This window comes from Myotis lucifugus, unplaced genomic scaffold (assembly GCF_000147115.1).
Source record: "Myotis lucifugus unplaced genomic scaffold, Myoluc2.0 scaffold_102, whole genome shotgun sequence".
Taxonomy (NCBI): Eukaryota; Metazoa; Chordata; class Mammalia; order Chiroptera; family Vespertilionidae; genus Myotis; species Myotis lucifugus.
The window spans coordinates 2,474,822-2,501,516 of record NW_005871150.1 but is presented as its reverse complement, the minus strand read 5'-3'; the positions used below and the strand labels follow the sequence as shown (position 1 = coordinate 2,501,516).

The 26,695-nt window shown below is 41.5% G+C and overlaps 1 protein-coding gene across 2 annotated transcripts; it reads left to right on the top strand.

Annotated features, from left to right (window-relative positions):
- The first annotated feature begins 947 nt into the window (after positions 1–947).
- On the top strand, positions 948–26,695 carry LOC102427238 (cytochrome P450 4V2-like). 2 transcript variants are annotated; one of them, XM_006092647.3, is made up of 11 exons: positions 948–1,263; positions 7,769–7,881; positions 9,266–9,351; positions 10,108–10,298; positions 10,679–10,748; positions 12,046–12,172; positions 13,958–14,143; positions 19,158–19,260; positions 23,443–23,577; positions 23,660–23,839; positions 25,230–26,695. In XM_006092647.3, the coding sequence occupies exons 1-11, from the start codon at positions 1,050–1,052 to the stop codon at positions 25,400–25,402; spliced, it is 1,578 nt and encodes a 525-aa protein (XP_006092709.1). In that variant the 5' UTR covers positions 948–1,049; the 3' UTR covers positions 25,403–26,695. The 2 variants fall into 2 exon arrangements, with proteins under 2 accessions (XP_006092709.1, XP_023612930.1); XM_023757162.1 differs by lacking the exons at positions 23,660–23,839; positions 25,230–26,695 and adding an exon at positions 21,031–21,078.

The window sequence follows — 26,695 nt, the reverse complement described above, 5'->3', positions numbered from 1 at the left end:
GGAAAATTCCTGGTCAGTGAACACAGCCATGGGCAGAATTGGGGCATCCTTCTCACCATCATTCCCTTTCCCTTCCTTCCTTCCATAGGCTCAGTGACTTGTCTTTTGAGAGTTACTTCATAATTACTGTTCCTTTATCCAACCCCCGCTCTGCCAGCATCTCTTATCTCTCCCACTTCCAGAGACCTTGCCCTTCCGCCCCATGTTCTCTTGGTCCCGAGGATAATTGGGAAACCATTGGGATCACAAGAACATGATTCAGCTCTCCCGTGACCTGATGACGAACTTTACCTGCTCCCTCAGGTTGGAGTCCCAGGTCAGAGAAGGGAGCTGCTCTGAATGACCCTGATGCGCAGCCAGGATGCACCCCACCTCCCGCGCGCAGCCAGTCCCAGGAGAGCAGAAGACACTCCTGGTTGTGCAAGGGAGCATCATGAGGCCAGGCGCCCAGCCAGGGAAAAACTAACCCCCCAAACCGAACTTCCAACCCGGCGCCCCGTTATTTCCATTCTAAAACGTACCGCTCACTCCTGTAACAGAAGTCAGCGCACCCCAGCCCCAGTGCGCCTCTCCATCCTGAAGTTGCCCCTAAATTGCACCCATTCTCCTCCCCACGCCATTCAAGGGCCTCCGTGTCTTCTCAGCACTCTCTGCCTTCAGAATCCGCCTTCCGGGCTTTCGTTTCTGCTGAACCAAACAGAGGCCCCTGTGCGTTACTAGGCGTTTGTCTGCACAGCAACCAGGCGGTGCTTTCCTCTGAGCTGTGGAGGCTCCAACCCAGTCCCGAGGGGGCAGGGCAGTCCCAGCACCAGAAGTCCCGCTTCTGGGCGCCTGGGCTGGTGCCTACGGGTTGCAGGAGGAGGGAGAGGCGGTTGGGCCGGGCGCCACCTCTTCCCCCGCCCTCCTGGCCCGCTGTGCCCGCCCCCGGGAATGTCGGGACTCCTCCCAGTGCCCAGGCTTGAAATGCAGGGGCTGGTACAGGCCTGGCCCCAACTCTCGCCCCCAAGGTTCTGTGTCTCAGTCCCCAAGCAGAGCTGACCGCTGGCGCGATGGTGGCAGTATGGCTGGTGCACGTCGGGCAGAAGCTGCTGCTCTGGGGCGCGCTCAGCGCCGTCTCCCTGGCGGGCGTCACCCTGATCCTGAGATTCTTGCAGATGATGGCGACCTACACGCATAACTGGCTGCAAATGAGGCCCATCCTCAGCGTTTCCGGCGCCTACCCTTTGGTGGGACACTCGCTGGTCCTGAAACAAGGAGGGAAAGGTAAGGGACTGTGCACCCGAGCCGGCTGCATCCCCACCACGGGCTGTTGGGCCCCTTGCAGGGAACCGCCCGCTTACCCGCCTGGAGCACCAGGACTGGAGCTGCAGGCTGCTGGGTGAGGGGCGACTCTATTACCCCCTGGATAATGGGTTCCTGATTGCTCCAGCTGTCATTACACATAAGTGCAGTGTTTCTAAACTCCTGTCCTTCTGCCTTTTCTTTTCTCTTCTCATTTTCCCAACTCCTGGCTGCTGCTATCTGAAAACACCGCCTGTAGCCCTAGATGGCTTGGCTCAGTGGATAGAGCTTTGGCCTGCGGACTGAAAGGTATTGGTTTGATTCAGGTCCAGGGCATATGCCTGGGTTGCCCGCTCCATCCCCAGTGGAGGGCGTGCAGGAGGCAGCTGATCAATGATTCTCTCTCATCATTGATGTTTCTCTCTCTCTCATCCTCTCCCTTTCTCTCTGAAATCAGTAAAAATATATTTAATAAGAAAAACAACAACAAACACCACCTTTTTTTCTTCTGTCTTTACTGTTAAAGTCCTAAAGGTAGGACAACTTGTAACTTAGTCTCTCTCTCTCTCTCTCTCTCTCTCTCTCTCTCTCTCTAAAATTAGGGACGAGAAATGCACTTGAGGCCAGAGCCTCTCCCTCCAGAAATCACAACACTTCACCACAACTTTCATTTTCCTCCTTGGTCCTTCTAAGGAGGTTGCATAACAACATGAATTATGATGTTATTCATTAAGACCTGCCCCAAAAGTCATACAGCAAGTTTCAGAAATCTTATTTGTTAAAGAGTTTATTGTTGTTTTTATTGAAATCATCTTTTGAAGCTGATAGCCTTTATGTTATGTTATGATAGGGGTAGAGGGATCACTTTAAGTTAGAAAGCTCCTAAAAGTAGCTGGTATTTGCATCCCCCATGAGGGAGGGTGAGTTAGATTTTTTTTAAAATTAAATCTTTATTGTTCAGATTACATTTGTTCCTCTTTTTTTTCCCCCCATAACTCTCCTCCTCCCAGTTCCCGCCCCACCCTCCGCCCTCACTCCCCACCCACTGTCCTCATTATAGGTGCACGATTTTTGTCCAGTCTCTTCCCGCATCTCCCATTCCCCTTTCCCCCCGCAAGAATAGTCAGTCCATTCCCTTTCTATGTCCCTGATTCATTATAATCACCAGTTCATTCTGTACATCAGATTATTTATTCACCTGATTCTTAGATTCACTTGTTGATAGATGCATGTTTGTTGTTCATAATTTGTATCTTTACCTTTTTCTTCTTCCTCTTCTTAAAGGATACCTTTCAGCATTTCATATAATACTGGTTTAGTGGTGATGAACTCCTTTAGCTTTTCCTTATCTGTGAAGCGCTTTATCTGACCTTCAATTCTGAATGATAGCTTTGCTTGATAAAGTAATCTTGGTTGTAGGTTCTTGGCATTCATCACTTTGAATATTTCTTGCCACTCCTTCTGGCCTGCAAAGTCTCTGTTGAGAAATCAGCTGACAGTCGTATGGGTATTCACTTGTAGGTAATTGCGTCTCTTTCTCTTGCTGCTTTTAAGATTCTCTCTTTGTCTTTTGCTCTTGGCATTTTAATTATGATGTGTCTTGGTGTGGTCCTCTTTGGATTCCTTTTGTTTGGGGTTCTCTGCGCTTCCTGGACTTGTAAGTCTATTTCTTTCACCAAGTAGGGGAAGTTTTCTGTCATTATTTCTTCAAATAGGTTTTCAATATCTTGCTGTCTCTCATCTTCTGGTACCCCTATAATTCTGATGTTGGTGCGTTTGAAACTGTCCCAGAGACTCCTTACACTATCTTCGTATTTTCGGATTCTTTTTTCATTTTGCTTTTCTGGTTGGGTGTTTTTTGCTTCTTCGAATTTCAAATCTTTGACTTGATTCTTGCGCTCCTCTGGTCTGCTGTTGGGTGTCTGTATAATATTCTTTATTTCAGTCAGTGTATGCTTAATTTCTAGTTGGTTCTTTATCACAACATCGAGGGTCTCATTAGATTTCTTGAGGCTCTCATCAAGTTTATCGGCAGTTTCTAGCAAATTATTGAAAGCCCTCAAAAGTGCATTTTTTAGCTCTATATCCTCCATTTCTGTCATGTTTTTTTGTCTCCGCATTTTTTATGCTTTCTTGGTGCACCCCCTTGTGGTCTTTGTGCGCAGTCTTGTTGTAGTTAAGCCTTGATTGTTGTAGTTAATACTAGAGGGATTTGACCACCAGGCCGACTGGCTGTGAGAATCAGCTGTGTCTGCAGTGGGAAAACTTCTCTCCTCTGGAGAGGTGCTAATCTAGCCTTTGCCTGAGGCTATCCGGCAAATGGCTCTACGCAGGGCTTGGGCAGGTCGGGTCGCAGTGGATCAACAGGGCGGGTGGAGGGAGCAGTTATGGCTGCTCTCAGTCCCGTTCCCAGAGGCTCTGCTTCTCAGAACCCCAGCAACTGCTGCAAACCTCGGAGAGAAAGCTGCCCTCACGTTCCGACTGATGCCAGACACTCCCGCTTCTCCCGTGTGAGTCTGAGTCCCTAGAGACTCGCCCGAATCTGGAGCTCAGAGTCTGAGACTCCCTCCCGATTGAAAACGACAACCGCGCCCTCAGCCACCAGCCGGCTCCACGCGCACCTCCGTACCTTTGTATTTTCCACACTGCGCCTCCTCTGAGCCTCGGTATGCTGTTCTCTTTCCTTCTAGTTGAAGAATCTCTCCTCAGCCAGCCTTCCTGTGGTTCTGGGTGATGTCCGTTCCATCTTTTAGTTGTATTTTTGAAGTGGTTGTTTGTGGCAGCAATCTCCGGTGTTTACCTATGCCGCCATCTTGGTTTCTCCCTGAGTTAGATCTTAGCACTTCATCTTCGTGACTGTATAAGTTGAGATGCCCAGAACTGAAAAGATTTGCCCCAAATGACATATTTTAAAATGAGCGCAGAACTAGAATCCAATCACCCCTCAGCTTAATTGAAGACGTTTTATAGACTGAACATCAATTCCAAAGCTTAAAGGGTTATTTCTTTTCCACTTTCCTTTCTCCAAATAAAAATAATGCTGTCATTTCAACTTCACAGGAATACATGAGGCCTTATGGGAGAGTGTTACCAAAATACAGAAAATGTTTCTGGCAGAAGAAATTCAAGTAAACTTTAACCAACCAAACATTAATGCGACTAATGTTGCAAGTGATGCAGTAGATTTTGATATATGAAAACTACATTTGTAAACATCATCATGGTGAACACTAAAGGAAGAGCTAATCTTCCCTTCTACCCAAAGGCTTTATAATATTAAAAAATAATGGTGTAGAAATATAGAACCCCCCACCCCCCAACAGGAAACAATATACTTAAGAAATCTCATCATAGTCTTTTGGGGGAATTTTTCTAAGAATTGAAATCTCTAGTGAATAAGATCCATTTCAAAACAAATTGTTAGTTATTGGATTATTTTAAGTAATTCTCCTTGTAGTTACTTCTGGAGAGAAGAGAATGCTGACACATTATCTTTCTCAAGGGGACTTTTTAATGCATCAACAACTACTGGATCTGGGCATGAGACCAACCTTTGCTCCCTTTCTGCTTGTGACCAAATTGCTTGACTCTGACAAGTTGTCTAAACTGTTTAAGTTAGAGTGTGTCACCCTTAACTTGTAAACGTCACTATATTACAGTTACTTTGAGGTTTACATTTTATGCCTGCATTTTCTAGACCATTGTCCAGAACTTGGTTTGAGTCCATTTTTTCATTGTCAATCATGCACTTATTTGAGGCCCTCCTTTGTGCCCAGAATTGAGCTCAGCAAAATTGGGCATAGCACAATATTTAAAGGTATATTCCCCACCCTCAACACCCTTGTGTCTTGTACAAGAGGCTGTGCCTTTCATTGTGTGGCCACCATCCACATTCTGGCCGCAGAAGTCTCACCTAGAGAATTGCAATTGACTTCCAATTAGGCTGTTGAACTCTATCTTTTGCTTTTTCAGTCCTTTTTATTAACACCTGTCTTCCCCAGCTGCTCCCTGCTATTGGGCCCACCTGAGGCTTTCAAACCATGGATTTTGATTTCCCTGTCTCCTGTCAGACCAGACTAAGATAGTGTTTATGGCCATGCTACATATATTTTGACACTGTTGATCTGACCTAGCTCTTTTCACAGCAATTTAGCCCACGGTTTGACTGGAAGGCATTTTGAATCGGTGTGATGTAATGCTGATGATGGCACATTGTGTGTCTGGGTGCCTCGGGTACAAAGCCTATATTTACCAGCACTGTGATATTGTGCAACTACTTAGCTGTGCATTACTTCCTCAGTTGTTCACTAACTTCTGTAATAGTGCTTCTCATCTGACTGTGGTGAGGCATAAAAGACATAAGGCATGGGAAACCCTTAGCTCTGGTCTGATGTTTAATTACCCTCCACAGCAAATAAATATGACAGAATGAATGTTAGCCATTTTAGAAGATTTATTATTAGGCTTTGAGGGTCCCAAATGTGCAAACGCTTTAAACAGTTACTACTGTTTATTCAGTATCACATGCAATGGAGATTCCTTCGCTTTAGCCTCTCTCCCGCTGCACTTTGAATAGCTTGCCCTGAAGCCCAGGGGTGGGGGAAGCTGAGGGATGGGAGAAGGAGCAGGGATAGGTGAGTATGTGTACATTTCTTGGAGCTGAAAAAGAGCTGAGAAGTTTAATAGTTGTTTTTTTATGCCATGTCAATCTGTCCGTGGAGCCCAAATTCCCATGTTAAACAACCCGTCAAAATCTCAGGTGTCATCTATATTAGTAGCCTCACAGTGCTGTGGGCATTAGTCCCGCTGCTGTCAAGGGGGCATTCCCTTTGCCTACAAGAAGCCTGGGTACCACATGCCTCCCAGCTAGTCTGCTCTCCTTATCCCTCCCTCCCTGGATTTTGCCAGCCATCTCAGGAGAGTGCCTCATTTCCTAACCTAATTAGAAAGCCAGTCCTCCCCTGACCTCATGTTGTTTGACTTGGGCTCTGTCTAACCATTGCCAGGTCTTTTCTCTGAGGGCTGGAGCCTGTACCCCAATCCTTTAGTCACAGTCTTCCCCCACCCCACTCAACCCTCACCTCTGGGTTGCACTCACCAATTTAGTGTTTCCTGACCTGACCCAGAGTTTTGTCATGTTTGACGTTTCTGAATGCTGGGCTGCATTCCTCAGATGGGGCCTCCGGGATTTCAATACAGAAAGTGTTAACTCCCAAACTTTCCTCCCTACTTCAATGTTGTTGGGATTACTGGTCACCATTTCCCCACACCCAGTATAAGGACCAGCCATAAAGCAGGACCAGGGCCCGTAACACTAGCTGCATCTAATTCCACCCCCAGAATCTTCCTGTATCCTTGGAATAGGAATAGCAAGTTCTTCACAGATCCCACACACCTCAGTGTTATTGTCCTAAAATATAACTGTGGTTCTAGTACTCATCAGGAACTTTCAGATATTGCCTATGGACTATAAAAGAAAATCCAACTTCTTTACACTTCCAACACTTCACGAACATCTATCAATGTTATCATCCCCATCCTGTGCTTTGGCTAAATCTATAGGCAATTTTCAGACCTCCCTGCCTCTGCTCTGCTATTTCTGCTGCTTGGTTTTCCCTAACTTCCTTTTCCTTCCTATAAAAATCCAACTCATTCTATTATTTTCAAAGGCCATCTCTTTCTTGGAATTTCTCCAGTCCTTTCAATGAAAATCGATAACTCCTCAGACTTAAACTTCTAATTTAACACCCATTTCATCTGATCTGATACTCTGGTTAGTACCACAGTGACCATCTCCTCTGATTATAAATTCCTTGAAAGTAGGGATCTGGTCCTTTGGTGTACACTTTCCTTGCCTGTGGAATGCCTGAGTGCCAGAAAAGCTGGGCCAATATTATCACATCTTCTTTATCCATTCATCCACTGATGGACACCTAAGGTTGCTTCCATATCCTGGCTATTGTAAGTAATGCTGCAATTAACATTGCGGTGCATATATCTTTTTGAATTAGTGTTTTCATGTCTTCAGATAAATACCCAGAAGAGGAATGGCTGGATCATATCGTAGCTCTAATCTCCATTTGTTGAGGAACTTCAATACTGTTTTAGAGAGGGTGAAAGGGAGGCATCTATCTACCAGGGCTGGAGAGTTGGGACAGGTTTCCCTTTCTACAGAACACTAGCCTGAAGCAGGTCAGGAGAAACTGAACAACCTCGGTGTTCTTGGGGAAAGTATGTCATAAGGTCACCACAAACATCCACAGTGCTTGGCATTTCTCAGTTAACCAGGTTGTTGCATATATATCATTCATAATTAAATTAGCCTCATAATTCATTGATTAATAATTTAGTAAGGACAACTGTGTGGTTTAGCTTCAAGATGTGAAAGATCTGGGAGATATTGAGTGAATAGCCCAAAGTAAAAAGAGTAAAAAACTCAAAAAAGACACAGTAAGGAACTTTTTAAAAATTAAATATTTTCTCCTAGAGTTTTTCCAGCAGCTGATGAATTTCACTGAAGAGAACAGACATGTGCCAATGATAAAACTCTGGCTTGGCACAGTACCAGTAATACTCATGTATAAGGCCGAAACTATAGAGGTGAGTTGATGGTGACTATGGTCAATGTTTCACTGTATATTTGATGGTGTGAGAATCTCATCAGAATAAACAGCAAATATATGTCCTTATATTTAATTGAATTCAATACAATGAGGATTACATTAAAAATCTAAGGCTTTGAAGGTGCCATTTAATGCTTTCCAGATATAGTCTGAGTTCTGGGAAGAGTAGCAGCTTCTACATGTGTATACACATTTGGTATCAAGTAATATATTTGTCCTCCATTTTGGGGAAGTCTGCAATTGGACAGAACCATAAATAGATTATTCTACATGGTGAGCTCATATCATCTGCCAGGCACTATTTTAAGATTGCAAAAATATAAGACTAATAAAATATAAGTGTTTCCCTTAAAATGCTCAGTGTATCCATTATACTTTTATGATTTCAAGTTAATTTTTTAAAAGAGAACACTAATCTGATATTAATGGGGAAGATGTTGTTAATTCACCCTATTGAAATTACTCCTAAAAATTGTTTACCTTTCTTTTACTTATTATCATGACATTGTTTGTATTATCTGATGGCTTGATGACAAAGAATTTGGGTCAGGAAGTAAAAATGGGATAAAAAGAACTTCAAAATTAACAGCAGAATTTCCTAGGGTTGTTGGGCTTGGATACATATTTCTTACTCATTGTGGTAAAACTCTTAGAGTGTCTCTGGTACCACACTGCCTAATCTTCTGGTCCGAAGGAGATAGCGAGAGGGCCACGTGGGGGATTTCAGCCATTGCTGGCCTAGTATAAGTGGGCTTAGGACATGTGGATAGAGATCTGTCCAAAGTAGGGAACTGCAGCAAGATCCTGAGAAGCATTTTGGCATATGCTCATCCCTTCTGCTTTACTTTGGCTCCAGGCAACCTAATTATACCCATGGTTCCCAATGCTACTTATATCCTGGAGACATTCAAATGTGTACCTAGTATAAGCCTTTTTCCTGAGCTTCATAACTGCTTTCAGACTATGTCAACATGAATGCCTCCAAATTAACATACCTGATCATGAACTTGTGATTTCCTTCTCCCTAAATGTGGTCATCCTTTGCTTCACCCACCTTCCCTTCCCTCACTCCTACCCTCAATAAACAACTCCACTTGGCTCCTAATTCATGGCAGGACTCGGGGAATTATCTTGGACATTTTCCTTTCAGTCAACTCCAGCTAGTGTCCAAGAGTGAGTGACAGTTGTATGCTCCAAACTCTATTTGAATTTCTTTGAGTCATAGTAATGAAAATGAACCACAAAGAAGTAATTGTTATGAAATGTCACTTTAGAAAGTAGTTGTATTCTAGCCCAGTATTCTTATAATTAAGGTTGCTCTCATATCTCTATCTCTCATTATTCTTTTCTCTCTTTCTAAGGTAATTTTAACTAGCTCAAAGCAAATTGACAAGTCTCATCTGTACAGGTTCCTAGAACCATGGCTTGGCCTAGGACTTCTTACAAGGTAAGTCGGTGTAAATCGGTAAAGCTCTCTTGTGTGTAACTTATGTCAGGCATTGACCCTGGGTAGTTTTCCTATAGCAAGAATGTGCTGTCGAGTAGTAGGGAGAAGCTGAAAATGTTGGGTGATAATGGGCCTGTGAGAGACAGGAACCCAGGGTGTAGAGTAATCTCCAGCCATGGTATTCAATAATGATGATCACCAGTGTTCCAAGGAGAGTTAGAAAGTCCCAATGTAGAAATGGAGTATGGCACAAGGGAGTTTTGAGCAGGGAAATCTTGAAAATTCAATGAAAAAGGCAGTCATCCTCAGAGAAGTAAGCTGAGCACAGTAACCTCAGTCCTTGAGCTGCCATCCAGCAACAGGACCCCATCAACTGAGAAAGAGAAAGCAGGACTTCGGTGGAGACTTGGAGACTTTGAAGAGGTTAGAGATCAAGTAGACTCATGGAGCTCCTTGATCTTCAGAGGGTTAAGGTTGGATAAAAGGGGGAAATTTCTAACTTTTGGAAACTCAGAACTTAGAAATTTAGAGAAATTCTTAAAATTTTCAATTTTGATGAGTGCTCTTTTAAATATTAGTAATATAGAGGGATATCTAAAATATGCCCATCCTGTAACTGTATATGAATCTCCCCTTGTCATTCTGACCAAAGCATTTGGGAATCTGTAGACTAAGGAGAATTTGTTGTCTTGACTATGCTTTACTTGCTTTGGATGTTGCTTTTCTCTTCTTTGTAACCATGTCTTGTATTTCTAGTACTGGAAACAAATGGCGCTCCAGGAGAAAAATGTTAACACCCACTTTCCATTTTACCATTCTGGAAGACTTCTTAGATGTCATGAATGAACAAGCCAACATATTGGTTAATAAGCTTGAAAAACATGTTGATGGAGAAAAGTTTAACTGCTTCTTTTACATCACTCTTTGTGCCTTAGATATAATCTGTGGTAAGTCTCATGGATATGTTTCTAGAGCTACGGTGTAAACATACAATGGCCCAAATAGAAAATAACATTTCACTGTGAAGGCAAATGAAGGGGTTAGAAAGGATATTGGCTTCTTTGGGGTGGTCCTTCTGCTAAATTAGGCTCCTGAGAAGCAGTACCCACTGCTAGTGCTTCAAGCAGAGCCAACCTGCCAGGAAGGTCAGAGGGAAGAAGGAGCATGAACAGGGAGTAGGAGAAACAAAAGGTGCAAGAGTGAAAGGGGAAAGGAACAATTCTAAAATATATAAGAATTTATGTCTTTTTTGAAGTGTTTTCCACTGGAAAATAAACACAAGGCATGTGCAAGAATTGAATGGTTGCTTCTCACCCATATTTTGCAGAGACAGCTATGGGCAAGAGTATTGATGCTCAGACTAATGATGATTCTGAGTATGTCCGTGCAGTTTATAGGTAAACGGAGCCCTTCTAATTATTTTTAAAATTGTTATTGATTCAAGCTTTAAAAATATTGCTAATAATTTTTTGTCTGTGTTGTATCTTTTTCATTGTTTCACAATGAAATATGCACTAAAAATCAACATAATCATTTAAGCATGTATTTTAACAGTAGAGGATTTATTGTATAAATTATGGTACACCCAGGCTATGGTATAATTTTACATGATTATTTTATTATATATTGTGAAATTACATTATGATGCTTAGTGATAAAATAAAGATAAAAACATTATTTTTAGCATGATAGCCACTAGGTATAAAAAATTACTCATTAAAAAACTTGTAGATATTATTCCAGAATGTTAGCTGTGATTATTGTTTTGTGTTATGTGCTTCGCTTTCTTGTTTGTGTTGTTATTAATTCTCTCTTCCCATATATTCTGCATCGAGTGTGTATTATTTTTTAATTGAAATAGTCATATTTATTTGAAAAATTGCTTGAGATTATTCAACTATGAAAAGGCAGGACCAGGGTTTGATTTGAGGAATTCTGTCTTTAAGTCCACTGCCCATTTCATTTTAACACATATTAGCATATATAATCTGCTATTTTTACACAGGATACTGACTAGTTTTATAGTGGTCCACAGAACAGAATAACAGGGAGACAAGCATCAAAACAAATAAGTATAAACTTATAAACTATAATAATTGCTTAGAAAGAAAAATAAAGTTGCTATTTGAGAAGAAAACAGCAATAGTGCCCACAGATTGAGTGACCAGGAAAGACCACTCTGCAGAATTGGCCTGTAAGCTGCTCTCTAAGGAGGAGATCATGTCTAGGTCTCTCTGCTCCATCACCGGAAATGTTGAGGGAGGGACTCAGGACACGGATGTGACCGAGAGGCACTTTACTGGAGAAGAGGACAGCCAGAGGAGTAATAAGCAAATGCATGGACATTAAACAGGCAGATTTCACCCCACCGTGTGGTATAAGAGCTACAGGCAGCTCGGGGAGGTCCGAAACTCTTCCTGGAGAAATAGAAGGAGAGGTCAGATGGCCATCTAGTAAGGTGTTTTGTAATGGATTCTTCATTCTGCTATAGGACCCATTTAATTTTTAAGCTTTTTAGGATGTGTACTAACCCATGCCTTCATTGTTGAGCATAAACAATAGAGCTCTTGGTAGCTGCTAAGATGAATTACCATCGTTGCCACATATTATCCTCATTGAGACCAGGCACCAAATAGGTACACAAGCAATGCACATTTTGATATATCAACTGATACATTTGCAACCTGTTTATAGGATGAGTGATTTGCTACATCGAAGAATGAGGACATTTTGGCTCTGGCATGACGTTTTGTACCTTTTGTTTAAAGAAGGAAGGGACCACAAAAGGAACCTAAAGATCTTACATAATTTTACCACCAATGTAAGTCCTCACTTTTTTTTTATTGTGATCAAACATACATAACATAAAATTTATCATAATGGACATTTTAAGTGTGCCATTCAGTGGCATTAGGGGCATTAACAATGTTGTGCAACCCCTACCACTATCACTTTCTACAACTTTTATAAGTGCATGACTCCTATGTTTGTTAACATACCCAGTCATTAATGTTCCTTGCTGAGGGAGGTTAGTCTACCGGGGGAGGTTGTCTATGAATAAAAAATTACAAAATGTGATATGAGCTATGATAGTGTATTAACAAACTGGGTGCTATGCTAAGAGAATAAAGACACAGGGATCTGTGTTATAAGAATCTTCTGCAAAATGTTTGGATTAGGCAATAGTTTTCCAAGACAAAGGGCATTTATAGCAGTATCTTAAACTGGAAAAGATAAACATTAACTAGATATTACTATTTAATTTTTAATGACAAGGAAATAGTAATGTTCTGGATATAGTCTTTGTGTTAAAAGTATGTTTATTAAAGGCAAACTTTAATTAAAAGCATGCATTGTAATTTAAGTGTACTGAAATAAGTGCTGAAGTAATTATATTTATCCTTTACTATAAATTTTAGTTTAAAATATGATGGCATTGCTTCCTGACAATGAGGTACTGCCACCACCAACAGATCAAGTGGTTAGAGTCCCTAGATGTTAGATTACTGAGATGTTGGAGTGAGCTGCCCTCAGTGGAGTATTCATAATTGCCTGTCAATAGGTGAATGGTGAACAGTTTGTATTTTATGGGGATAATTACACTTGTCTTCAAATTTCATGCATTAATATCAGTATCAATAGTGAATGAATTCCAAACTGGATGGATAATATAAAAAATTGCATACTGAGTGCCAGGCACTAGGGGTTCCACCAAGAATCAAAGAGAGGACATGGTGCTTGTCCTTACAGAACTTGGGATCTGTTCATTCAAAGCAGAAGCAGGTTTGGACAATTGCCTGAAAGGAGGAGAAAGTTGAAATGTGTAACCAAAGTAAGTTCAGGGGCTTTCATTCTTTAATTCATTCAACACATACCTGATGAACATTTCTAAAATGCCACACAGTGCTCTAAAGGTTGGAAGTATATCAATGAATAAAAGACAAATTTGCTGGTACATTGAAGCTGGAGGACAAAGTTACTAAATAACAATACAATGCCAGGTGTTAAGTGAAATGGAAAAAAGGTAAAGTAGGCTTAGGAAGAGAGTGAGTGCTAGGGACTAGGGTAGCAGTGACCCTGACAGTGTGACATTGGGCAGTAGAGATCTAAAACTAGGGTGGAAGCTAGTCATGCTGGCTTCTGCGGCAAGAGCATTCTAGGCAGAAGGAGCGGCAAGCATATGGCATGATTCTTTTCTCCAATACAACACGTAATTAGAATTACCTATAATTAGTCTATTATATAATGATTTTGTTCTCTCCACCACCCCTACTTTTTCTCATGAGCTCTTTCAACTTGCTGGGGCCCTATTCAGGAGACTACCACTCTATTCCCATGTTGGAAAGGCTGCAAAAATAGTCCTTTGAAACAATCTATTTGTCTGACATTAAATTTGTTTTTAAAAATCTTATCAAATAACGCCCAAACATGTTCACAGAAAGCTTTACTATGTTTTCACAAAAACCTAAGTTCCTGTTGAGTGAGACAGAACAGGAAAGGCTTAGAAAAAAAATCAGTTAAAGAAGCTAGTATATTTTCACAGGACAATGATTATTAGGCCATATCAAATTCCATACAAAAGCATGTGATCATTTAAATCATACAGGTCATCAATGAACGGGCCAATGAAATAAACAGAGATGAAGTACGTAAAAGTGATGACAAAGGCACGACCCTCTCCAAGAGAAAACGCAAGGCTTTTCTCGACCTGCTTTTAAATGTGATGGATGATGAAGGGAATAAGCTAAGCCTTGAGGCAATTCGAGAAGAAGTGGACACTTTCATGTTTGAGGTATTTTGCGTTGTCATGTTAGTCTCAGGTATCATCATTAAACAAATTATAGTTCCTGGTACATAACAAGAAAATGTTTGTTTTTTTTGTTTTTGTTTTTTTTTAATCTTGGGAGTTAAAAATGCTAAGGATGAAGAAATAGCCAGCACTAATAGTTAGACATATTTAAGCATTTGATAGTAAAATTAGAAATAACATGAAATAGGAAGAATTATTTATAACCACTTTTTGAAATATGTTGGGATCCTTGGTATAAGGGATGATCTGTTCTTAATTTATTTTTAACTTAAAAAAATAAACAATTTATAAAAATTCTTTAAAAACATTTTTAGCATTTTTGAAAAGCCTGATCACATTTTGAAGTAGCTTGTTATAACTGATGAAGAGTCATTATATTGTAGTTAGGAATTACAAAGTTTAAGACCCTAATTAAATACCAGATCAACTTTCTTCTTCTGAAAAAGCTGTCGACTTGTATGATTTTTTTTCTTCCCAACATCAGGGAAGTTTTCTGTCATTATTTCTTCAAACAGGTTCTCTATTCCTTGCTCCGCTTCCTCTCCTTCTGGCACTCCTATTATGCGGGTGTTATTTCCCTTTGTGTTGTCCCAAAGCTCCCTTAGGCTCTCCTCCTGCTTTTTAAGTTTTTTTTTTTCCAGTTGCTGCATTTGTGTGTTTTTTTCTACCTTGTCTTCTAATTCTCTGATGTGGTCCTCAGCCTCTTATAATCTGCTATTGAAGCCTTCCATTATGTTCTTTATTTCAGCTAGGTCATTCTTCATTTCCTCTTGATTCCTTTTCATGTTGGTGACATTCTTAGTCAGCTTCTTATAATTCTCATTGAGTTGTGTGTATTTGTCATCCAGACATTTGAGCATCCTTACAACCAATACTCTGAATTCTTTCTCTGATAAGTTACTTGCCTCCATCTCATTTAATTCTTTTTGTGGTGATTCCTTTTTTTCTTTTCTTTGGGGATTGTTTTTATGTCTCCCCATTTTTGCTGTAATGTTTTAACACTTGGAGTGCTGGAAACCAGTTAAGTCGGCTCGCGTGAATTCAGCTTCTTATAATTCTCATTGAGTTGTGTGTATTTGTCATCCAGACATTTGAGCATCCTTACAACCAATACTCTGAATTCTTTCTCTGATAAGTTACTTGCCTCCATCTCATTTAATTCTTTTTGTGGTGATTCCTTTTTTTCTTTTCTTTGGGGATTGTTTTTATGTCTCCCCATTTTTTGCTGTAATGTTTTAATTGTTTCTATGTCTTAGATCCAACTGATTTGCTACCCAGGTTCTTTTGGATGTGGTGCTATGTAGTTGGTGATTTGGGGGACCCACTGGTGCAGTATCCCAAATCTCCTGAATTTAGTGATCTAGCAGAGCCCCCTACTTGAGCTATTTGGGTTCTATTGATGTAGTTGGGTCTTGAATATTAGTTTCTTAATTGTGGATGAAGTCTTGTCACAGATTGGTAATGTGACTCACCCCCAGCTTCATTGTGCAAGCTGTTGTGAATGTGATCGTGGTTCCAGCTCTTGTGGAAAGGGTTGCCTGAGGTATCACTGGTATGTGCTCACTGTGAATTCCAGGAGTCCACCTGCTTGGGACGAAGGGTTCTTGGGGCCTGAGGCTTAGGTACTGTGACTTCGGATGGTGTTGTGTGACTCTTGCTGGGGTAGCGTCACTCTGTAACTCACTATGAGGTTCCAGGAGCCTGGGACGGTGGGGGACAGCTGTCCCATAGTCTGTGGTTGAGGCAGTGGGACTCTGGCCAAAGTAATTTCCCTCTCTGAATGACGAGGGGGTTCAGGAGCCAGCAGCTGGGGATGTAGGAATCTCGGAGCCTGTGACTGAAACAGTGTGACCTTGTCTGGGGAGGCGGATCCTCAATAACTCACCAAGGTGTCCAGAGGTAGGCAGCAGGAGGGGATGTCATAGATCCTGTTGAGGGAGCCGTGTGCCCTTGGTTGGAGAGGCACACGTCCAATGGCCACTCACTAGGGGCCCAGGAGCCATCTGCTAGGGCTGTGTGCTCGTGGGGCCCACAAGCTGGAGGTGCAGGATCGTGGTGTGCTGCCACCCCGGGGAAGGGAGAAGTCCCAGTTTCTGCTTCAGGAGCTGTGCATTCTTGGTTAGATACGTGTACCCAGCGGCGGATTACAGAGGTACCCAGGAGCTGTCTGCTGGGGCAGTGGGCTCACAGGGCCTGTGTGCTGGAGCAGCACTACCATGGGGACTGGATGCTGGTAGCCCGGGTCGTGCCTTGCGGTGGCTCAGAGAGGCAGCTGGGAGCCACCTTCCAGGGGCAGCAGGGTCAGAGGGTCTGTGTGCTGGTTCGTTGCAACTGCAGTGACCAGAGGTCAGCAGCCAAGAATGGGGAAGACTGAGTTTCTACAGCCAGGGTCTTCAGACCTTGGTTGGATACAAGTGTGCCCAGCAGCAGCTCACAGAAGTGCCCAGCAGCTGCTCCCTGTAGCAGAAAGTAAGCAGTGTGAAGGGTCCACAGACCTGACCTCTCCCAGGTCTGTGCTGACTGGCTATACGAGACAGGCCCAGTCATTGCAGATCTCTGCCACAGTCCCCTGTGTGGAAAGTGGAAATATGGACTCTATCAGTGGTTTGAAACTTCTATTTTAAGCAGATCACTTTATAGAAAAGAAATTATGCAGAAAATGGACATCTAATTCACTAAAAAGTGGGCTGTGGAGCCAAATCCCAGCTCTGACCTATACTAGAAGTGTGACCTCGGACACCTCCTCTCCCTTTCGGGACTTCTGTGTCCTCGCTGTTACAGCACAGGCCTCACAGAACAGCTCTGAGGACTAGGTGAATCATTTTCTAATGTGCACCAACCTTCGTGCCTGGCACATTCTTGTGCAACAGATATTGGCTGGTGTCTGATGTTGAAGTGGCCCCTGCACCCACACACCCACACACAAACATGCACTTACACACACTCACACCTGCACATACACATCCATCTCCCACTAGTAACCTCTCACTTCCACAAAAACAACCAGAGTAATGATCTCTTTCTTGCAGCTCTAACATTCTTTGAAGTTCTAATTTTTCCCTTCTTCCCATGAAACAGTAGGTATAGGATGAATAACTACAATATTGTGACCTCCTCCATAAGAGGATGCAGGCTGTTGCTACATCCTTTTATTTTATTTTTTTTACTTTTAAATTTCATTTTATTTATTTTTTAAATCTGTATTGTTACAAGTATTACATATGTTCCCCATTTTCCCCCAATAACCCCTTATAGCCTGCTCCTGCCCCCCAATCCAGGCCTTCACCACCCTATTGTCTGTGTCCATGGGTTATGCATATATGCATACAAGTTCTTTGGTTGATCTCTTCCCACCCCCTCACACACCCACCCCCTCCTTCCCTCTGATATGGAACAGACAATCTGTTCCATGTTTCTATGTCTGTGCCAGGCCTTTTACGCTCCTGGTCTGGCTGATTCTTGCCCTGCGCAGTTCTGCCAATGCACTTATTGGCTCGGTGCTTTATCTTTGCTCCCTTTAGATCGCAAAAAAATAAATAAAACAGGAAGTTCATTTTCAAATTCAAGAGAAGCTATTAAAATTGTTTAGCAAGAGCACTTCCTCTATGACTTTGCTAAACAACTGAGTGACATGGGCCAGCTTTTGTCTAGAATTCAGAGTCATTTCTTTAAAGAAATTGCAAGTGTGAGAAAATACAATCATGCTAATATCGGAGACTTATAAACTTATTTTTTAAAATTGCAGAAAAGTCCTCCACAATTCCACTTAAGAGCTAAAACAAGTGCTTCAGAGACTTCTGCCCAGGAGATGAAATATTACAATGGTCACGACTTGTGTTGCATAGGGTAAATGGACCAGTAAGAGTTATAATATTATTTTTTATTTTTCAAATACATTTTTTTCTCAACTTACCCTTTTACGTGTGGAGTGTCCTGGTGAGATGAGGACAGGAAATAAGGGGCTGATGCCTAAAGACACTGAAAGGACAGAGAATAAGGTTATCCAGGGTGTCACACTCAGTATTGGAGCTGGACTCTCCTCACCCGGATCCTCCGTGCTCCCCGAGGTGAAGAGTGTGGACTCTGCTTGGTCATCAGAAATTCCAGGGTCCTACTCTTGCCTCCACCTCCTATGAAGCTGTCGGGACCTGGGAAAGCTACTTAGCATCTTTTGGGGGCTCAGTTTGTCATCTCTAAAACGTGAATAGCAGTATCAAGTATCCCATTGAGATTATATATATATATATATATATATATATATATATATATATATATGTATTTCAGAGAAATATATTTTTATTGAAGGGAGAGGGAGAGACAGCAACATCAATGAGGAGAGAGAATCATTGATTGGCTGCCTTCTGCATGTCCCCAGCATGTATCGTGACAAGGAATCGAACCATGACCTTCTAGTTCATAGGTCGATGCTCAAGCACTGAACCAGGCCTGCTGGGCTCCCATGGATTTTCTGTGAAGAATAATTGAGTTCGTTTCTGCAAAATGTTTGGTATTTTGCCTCAAACTCAGCAAGGTTTAAATGGAGTATTTATCAACTTCTTGATGTGGAGACTGTTGCTCAGAACCACCCATGTGCTGCCTGGTGTCCAGGTAAAGTTGACCATACAAATGGGGGACAGTGGAGAAGTGCAGATCTAGCCACTTGGCTCAGGAAAGTCACACTTTTATTCCCTCAAAAACAGTCCAGCGCACGGAGTTCCCTCAGAATGCCCCCTGTTAGCCCAGTCCAGCCACTCTCACCAAGTATGTGACTCTGTCGTATTGAATGTCCCTGTACCCAGAGGCATCCCCTTTGAAGGGATTGTTTCATTGGTTTGTTCCCCACGGAGGTAAAATACTGTATAAAATTAACTTGTTCTGTCTGGGGTCACGTCACCGCTGTCAAATCCAGAGACAATTCAAAATAGAGCTAGCATCCCTAACCTTCTCCATAGAACTCTGCTTTCTAAACTGTTTTTTTTTTCTTTTACATTTGTAGGGCCATGATACAACTGCAGCTGGAATGAACTGGGCCTTGTACCTACTGGGTTGCTATCCAGAAGTCCAGAAAACATTGGACAATGAACTGGATGAAGTGTTTGGTATGTATGGTCCTTTCCCTACTTACAAGGAAGATCCCAAGTCACTGAAGCAAATGACATTCTTGCTCATTAAGAATGTGCAGTTGGGCCTTTCTAAAGACACTGTAATAAGCAGGAAGGCTGCCATAAGGGACCCCTCCCAGGCCTAATGTCCTTTGCAAGACCTCATCCATTTGTTTACAGGCATTTGCTGATTGCTTGGCCTGTGACTGCACTGGCCTAGATGCGGGGGCTACACAGATAAATGTCACTGTCCTCAAGGACCTCGCTGCCTCATAGGTGAAGCAGACACTGTGTAGAAAGTATCAAGTCATGGCTGTGTGCTTGAGTGACATGAGGAGGAAGGGGCTAGCGGAGAGCAGAGAGGAGAGGTGAAGCTGGTTAGCGGGTCAAGGAGAGCTGTTCCATATAGGATTGCTGTGGGTTAAGCTGATGGGACATACATTTCTTTTGTACAACCAGTAACCTGTAGGTAAGGGGTCCTAGGCTGATACCTGTAGGGATGTTGGGAGAATCCAGGGCTTGCTCTTTTCTCTCTCTGTTATTTTCATCATCATGGATTTTGTTTTCTTGATTGTTGTTCTGGGCCTCATGTTTATCTTTAAGGCAAGAAGAAAGGGGAAGGTGGGGGATGAAGGATAATAATAGTCTCCTTTGACTGCTGTCACCGATTTTGCAAACTGCGTGGCTAAGCACAATAGAAATTTATTCTCTTACAGTTCTGGACACCAGAAGGCCCAGATCAATATCTCTGAGTTAAATCAATGTGTTCGCAGGGCTGCACTTTTTGGAAGTTTGAGGGGAGAATCCATTCCTTCTGGTGACTGCCAACATACCTTGGCTTATGGCCACATCATTCCAATCTCTGTCTCCATCTTCACATCACTTTCTCTCCTGTGGGGGGGGGGTGGTGTCAAATCCCCCTCTGCTCTCCCTTATCATAACATTCGTGATGGCATTCATGGCCCACCTGGATAATTCAGGATCATTTCTCCATTATAAGATCCTTCACAAAATCTTCAAAAGCACCTTTTTCCCCAAAAAGTAAAAGGTTCTAGAGATTAGGACCTGATATATTTATGGGACATGATCAGCCTACCACAAAGGAACTTTGCATTGTGCCATCAAGTTAATCCTTTGTTTAATCAGATGTCATATGGCTTCCCATGACTGGGAAAAGTAAGGTAAAGGTTGAGTTGGCCAACCAACAAAGTGGTATCTGATGGATTTTCCTAGTGCAAAGTGGGGAAGGAATAATAAAGGAAAAGAGGAGGAGATGGAAGACATTCTAGAAAGAGAGGCTCCAGTTGCAAAATGGCAGAGTAGAGAAGTTGGAAGATAATAGTAAGCATCAAAGGACAGGTGGAATTCAGAACATTTGTTAGAACCCATTGAGAGGTAAAGTTGGAAAAGTAATTTCATGTCCAGATGGTGTGAGGACTGGATTTTCATACCAAGAGGGAAGACTTTGTTTCGTAGAATGGAGATGATCTAAACTTCTGGGCTCTGTTTCTGTCATCAATTCAGTTTTCCTGTATCAAGTTGAATTTCTCTCAGATTGCCTCTGGTGGGTAAATTGGGTATTCTAGAAATCCAGGTTCTTTTGTAATATGTTCCCACTTTTGTGTTTTTTACAATTTCTAGCCCAATGCAGGTGTCACAAATGCTTTTGGATCTCACATGATTAGTGACACCATTTTTACTAGAATTTTTATTCTGCTGCTTCTCATGCTTTTTGCTAATTGTGCCTCACTTCTCTTCTATCCCCAGTATTAGTTCTAAAACTTTTTTGAGCAACTGATCTTTGGATATTGAGATGTAAGTATTCATTCCTCTTTTTTTTTCTTTATTATTATTATTATTTTTTTTACTGAGGTAAGCTTCACATTTAGTTTCATTATAACAAAGCAACTGGTACACTTTTAATGTTTAAAATTGAGCATTATCTTTTCTTTCCAGTGAAACAAACAAACAAAATTAAATAAACAGGAACAAGATTACAATAGAGAATGACAAATCCAAATAAGATTCTGCAGGACCGCGACTCTCCCATTGAGTGGCAGTGCCCAGGCCATTATTAGGAGAGAATTTTATTTTAAAAGTATCATCTTAAACTGCAAGGAAGTCCATTAAACATCACAATTAAACATACCAAAGGGGAAGCCTTGTTGTCAAAATGCCCACTTAACAAACCCAAACATCTGATATCTACCCTTTGACCCTCTATAAACCCATTTTTTTTTTTAGTTTAAAAGATGTTCCCTACAAGAGAAAGTAGACAGGTGTATGTTGGTAAATGATAACTGTCCACATTCACAGAGACACAGTGTAATCTGTGTGCTCAATGTACAGAGAAAGGAGGGAAAAAGCTAGAATTCTGTGCACTACTGCGCGGGCTGAGCCTTCAGCCTCCAGCAGAGCAAAGTAAGCAGAAGGTTTTTCTTTACCACAGAGCACAGGGGCATTGATTCCATAAAGTGTTTGTTGAGTGAGGAAGGGATGAAAGTGAATTTGGACTTGTGTGCATCCATATAAGCCTAAACAATGCACACAGACACCAGGAGGGAATGAGGTGGGGGGCGGGGATGAGGCATGAGGTGTGGGGGGGAATAGGGGGGCAATGGGGGAAAAGGACACAATATGTAATACCCTAATCAATAAAGAAAAAAATAAATAAAAATCAATGGAAAAAATTAAAAATACTTTTAAACGTAAAAAAAAGTGCATTTGGAACAGAAAGCATTAGAGATTCTTTTCCCACTGTATTCTGCTCAAAGAATTTCCCCCAAAATAAGTTGAGAACCAGGATGTAAGGGAGAGAAAAGACTTCAAGAGCAGAATGACTGAGCCTAAGAGTAAAACAAAACAAAACAAAACCCAGACTGTAACTTGCTCCCAGTGACTGGAGGAAACTTTTAGAAAGAAGGTTGGAATCCATCCGTGTTCCTTAGTCACCGTCTCCTTCATCCTCATCAGCTTCTTCGTTGGTAGCTTTCAATCCTCTCCGTCTCCCCACATCATCATCTTCTTCTCTTCTCCTTCCCCATCTTCATCTTCCATATCAGGAAGCAAGTAGTAATGAATTGGATTTTGGCAAATACCACCTTCGATGATCTCTCCCACCTTATCTGCACCTGCATCAGAATGGCCATAAACCAGATTTTTGTTTCTCGGCCTCTTTCTGCTGGCTTTATCCTGCATTGGATTTGAACATTTCACCAAATCCTTTCCAGATATTTCGTGGACTTTGAAAATGCATCACGGCTTGCACTCAGATGAAATTCTTTGGGTGCAACTATTTTCCAAAAAGGGTTTTCATCGCAATGAAAATCTGTTCTGTGACCTGATTTATTACTTTTCAATTCTGTACTTCAACTCTGGTTAAATAACACAGTGCCTTTCCATGCATCTCCCCAAGCAGTGCAGGCATAGAGATGGTTACAAATGTTGCTCAAAAAGTTGGGATTTGGGCCATCAATTCCTACCTCTTCTGAAAAACAATGGTTGGCAGAATTTGCTATATGTCCGCCTTCAGAATCTTCTCACTGGCTTGTTTATTGAGTTGTCTGTCTTATTTTTTGCTCTCTCAGTATGTTCGGTTGCTTCCTGCTGTGTTTTTTCTCCCATTGGCAAGACCAAGAAGCCATTTGGTTTTATTTTTGAGGTGGGAATGGAGGGCTTTTGGGGGTCAGGCTATGGGGAGAGTCCAAGAAGCTGACCCAGGAGAAGATTCACTTCTGGAGGAGGCTCTGAGAATTCAAAATTAAATGTTTTAAACTTATAGTTTCATGCATTCACAATGTTATGCAACTGTCACCTCTATCTAATTCCAAGCCATTTCAGCAGCCAAAAGGAAACCCTGCACCATTAATCAGCCACTCCCCAATTTCTCTTCCTCCAGCCCCTGGTAGCACCTCATTTACACTCTGTCTCTATGAATTTTTCTACTCTGAGTACTTCCTCCAAATTTAATGATACAACATGTGACCTTTTGCATCTGGATTTTTTACTTAGCATTATTGTCTCATTTTATTTTGGTTATCTATTCTGTTAAGAATTTTACTTTAGCTGTTGGTATTTAACATTCAGTGTATTGATATAATATATTCTTTTTTGATGTCTTATCTGCCAAGCCCAAATCGTTCTTTCATTTATTTTATTTCATGTATTTACTTTGATCAGGGAATTCCGATCGCCCTGTTACCTTAGAAGACCTGAAGAAACTTAAATATCTGGAGTGTGTTATTAAGGAGACCCTTCGTATTTTTCCTTCTGTACCTATAATTGCCCGTGATCTTAATGAAGATTGTGAAGTTGGTGAGAATTCTTTCATGAATGTAGTGGGGAGAGTGGACTTTTCTGTGTGTGTCCTCATGACATATCAACTGTCTCATGACAGGGGGGTACAACATCGTGAAAGGCTCTCAAATAGCCATCATTCCCTACGCACTGCATAGAGACCCAAGGTACTTCCCAGACCCGGATGAGTTCAAGCCAGAGCGGTTCTTTCCTGAGAATTCAATGGGACGCCATCCATACGCATATGTGCCCTTCTCTGCTGGACCCAGAAACTGTATAGGTTTGTATCCATCAGAATGGGTTTGACTTTCAGGTGCACATGGCAGGGGGTTTCTCACAATAGTGTCTTTGAGATGTGGTATGTCAGATACAAGTCTGTTAAAAAACTAGCTGTTTTATTTTTTTCTCCCACTCTACTATGACTGTCATAAAGTATATCAGTTTTGTAGGGCTGCTGTAACAAAGCACCACAGACTGGGTGGCTTAAATGACAGAATTTAATTTTCTCACAATTCTGGAGGCCAGAAGTCCCAGATCAAGGTGTCTGCAGGGCTGGTTTCTCCTGAGGCCTCTCTCCTTGGCTTATAGATAGATGTCTTCTCCGTGTCTTCACATAGTTTATTCCTCTGTGTGTGTGTGGGTGTGTGTGTGTGTGTTTTTAATTAATCCCCACTCAAGGATATGTTTTTATTGATTTTTAGAGAGAGAGGGAAACATTGATGTGAGAGAAACATTGATTGGTTGCCTCCCATACGTGCCCCAACCAGGAATCTAACCCCCACAACCTAGGTATATGCCCTGATGGAACTGAACTCACAACCTTATGGTGAATGGGATGACATACCAACCAACTGAGCCACCCAGCCAGGGCTTGATCTCTTCTTTTCATAAAGACGCCAGTCAGATTAGATTGGGGCCCATCCATAGGACATCATTTTATTTTAATCACCTCTTTAAGGGCCCAAATCCCTAATGCAGTCACATTCAGAGGTACTGAGGGTTAAGAATTCAGCAGATGAATTTTGGGGGAATACCATTCAGCCCATAACCTAAAGCATAACCAGTTTCATGGTAGAGTTTTAAAATGTAGATCTTTGGATTGAAGTAGAATATACTTTACATGGTAGATATCTTATTTATAACAATTAGTTTATTTAACCTGTTTTTATTGCTTTTAGGAATTACTTTTTTCAAAACCAAAACTGGGAATGCTCACCATAGGACCAGTGGAAGTACTTAAACAAAATGAATGCACATTGCCATGCATTATAAACACTTTTGACTTTAGTATCTCCAGAGTTTTACTGTTTATGTAAATGCAGACATTGGTACAATGAGGCCTGGTAACTCTATAGTAAACTACATGAAAGGCCCAGTAGGAAAGCGTTCTAGAAAAGTGGTTCTCATGCTTCAATGAGCCCAGGATTCACCTGGGTGCTGCATGGGCTAGATTCCTTGTCCTCAGAGTATTCAGATGCACTTGGGGGGCGGGAAGAGCAGGGAAGGGCACTCAAGAATCTTTATTATCAGGAAGCATCCTGAGTGATACTGGTTCTCCCAGGGCCTACTGTGAAAATCTAACATCACTTGCTCCCTCTAATTAAACCTGTTCTTTCTCCCATTTGAGATATATCTGTAATTAAAGTCATGTTATTTACATTAATTTAAAGGTCAAAGGTTTGCCATAATGGAAGAAAAGGTCATTCTTTCATGCATCCTGAGGCATTTTTGGGTAGAATCCAACCAGAAAAGAGAAGAACTTGGTCTGGCGGGAGAGCTGATTCTTCGTCCTACTAATGGCATCTGGATCAAGTTGAAGAGGAGAAAAGCAAATGCATCCTAACTCCATTATTGGGCTGTGCCTTAGTAGGAATAAGATCTTTCTTTAAGAGAAACTTTGCATTTACAATGTGTAGATCATAAGTTTAATACTCTTAATCCCTACATCTAATTTTTTTCTTATCCCCATTTACCTTGGAGTCAAGTCTTCCAAAGAGAGGATTTTTATATTTTCATCACCACCATTATCTTACCCTTGCTCCTGATCCCAAAAGGCGAGTTAACTGATGTCCGTACCCAAATAAACATATACATTTCTCAACAGAGGGATCCGTAGGCCAATTCAATTTCAATTGACAGACCCAAAGGATATAAGTTAATTGAAGTTTCAGAATTTTTTAAGGTATTTCTGTTGAACACAAATATACATATATACATCTACATTTAATTTGAAAAGGTTAATTAAATACTTAGGCTTGAGCTTAGGTTTTAAAAATTATATCAGTGGCATCAGTTATGAGAATAATTATGATGATGATACTTTTCAGATTTTATCAAGGAGAGCAGATCATTTATAAGTTGACTCATAAGTTCTGTTCCTATTTCCCTCTAACCGTGTACTTATGGCCTTCACTTCATTCTACATAACATCACAATTACCTTCTCACATCATATATTACCGGGAGAGAGTCCTCTTGGTGATCTCCAGTCCCTCATAATGGCTTTTGGAGCTGGAAGCACCTTAGACCTTATCAGGTTATACTCCTTTTCATTCCAAGGGGATAAGATCTATCAGAGGTAAGTTTCTATCCAAAGTCATACCACTAGGGCAGTGGTTCTCAACCTTCCTAATGCTGCGACCCTTTAATACAGTTCCTCATGTTGTGGTGACCCCCAACCATAAAATTAGTTTCGTTGCTACATCATAACTGTAATTTTGCTACTGTTATGAATTGTAATGTAAATATCTGATATGCTATATGTGTTTTCCAATGGTTGCGACCCACAGGTTGAGAACCGCTGCACTAGGGGGTGACAGAGCTGGAAATAGAGGTCTAAACTCTAAATCTCTACTACAATATGCTATTGCTTTATGGAACTCGGGTCTATAACTGGGTGTATCATTAGAACACAGATCTTCTAGGATTCTCCCATCATTAAGGAGAAGAGAAGCCACACATGTATAGTAATCCAGCACTTAGTTTAGGGTTAAACTACTGGGAAATTCAATCCTCCCAAACATATTTGTGAAGCTGAAAACTGACACAAATTCCCTGAATTTGAATTCCATTGACAATATCTCTACTCCCTCACTCAGTGACTTTAAAAATCTTCTTTTAATAAATAATTTTAATGA

Excerpts from the sequence above, each read along its gene's own strand:
- LOC102427238 (XM_006092647.3), top strand. The coding sequence starts at position 1,050 with ATGGTGGCAGTATGGCTGGTGCACGTCGGGCAGAAGCTGCTGCTCTGG. Across the intron at positions 9,352-10,107 it reads GGCCTAGGACTTCTTACAAG|TACTGGAAACAAATGGCGCT; the intron begins GTAAGTCGGTGT and ends TTGTATTTCTAG. Across the intron at positions 10,749-12,045 it reads TATGTCCGTGCAGTTTATAG|GATGAGTGATTTGCTACATC; the intron begins GTAAACGGAGCC and ends ACCTGTTTATAG.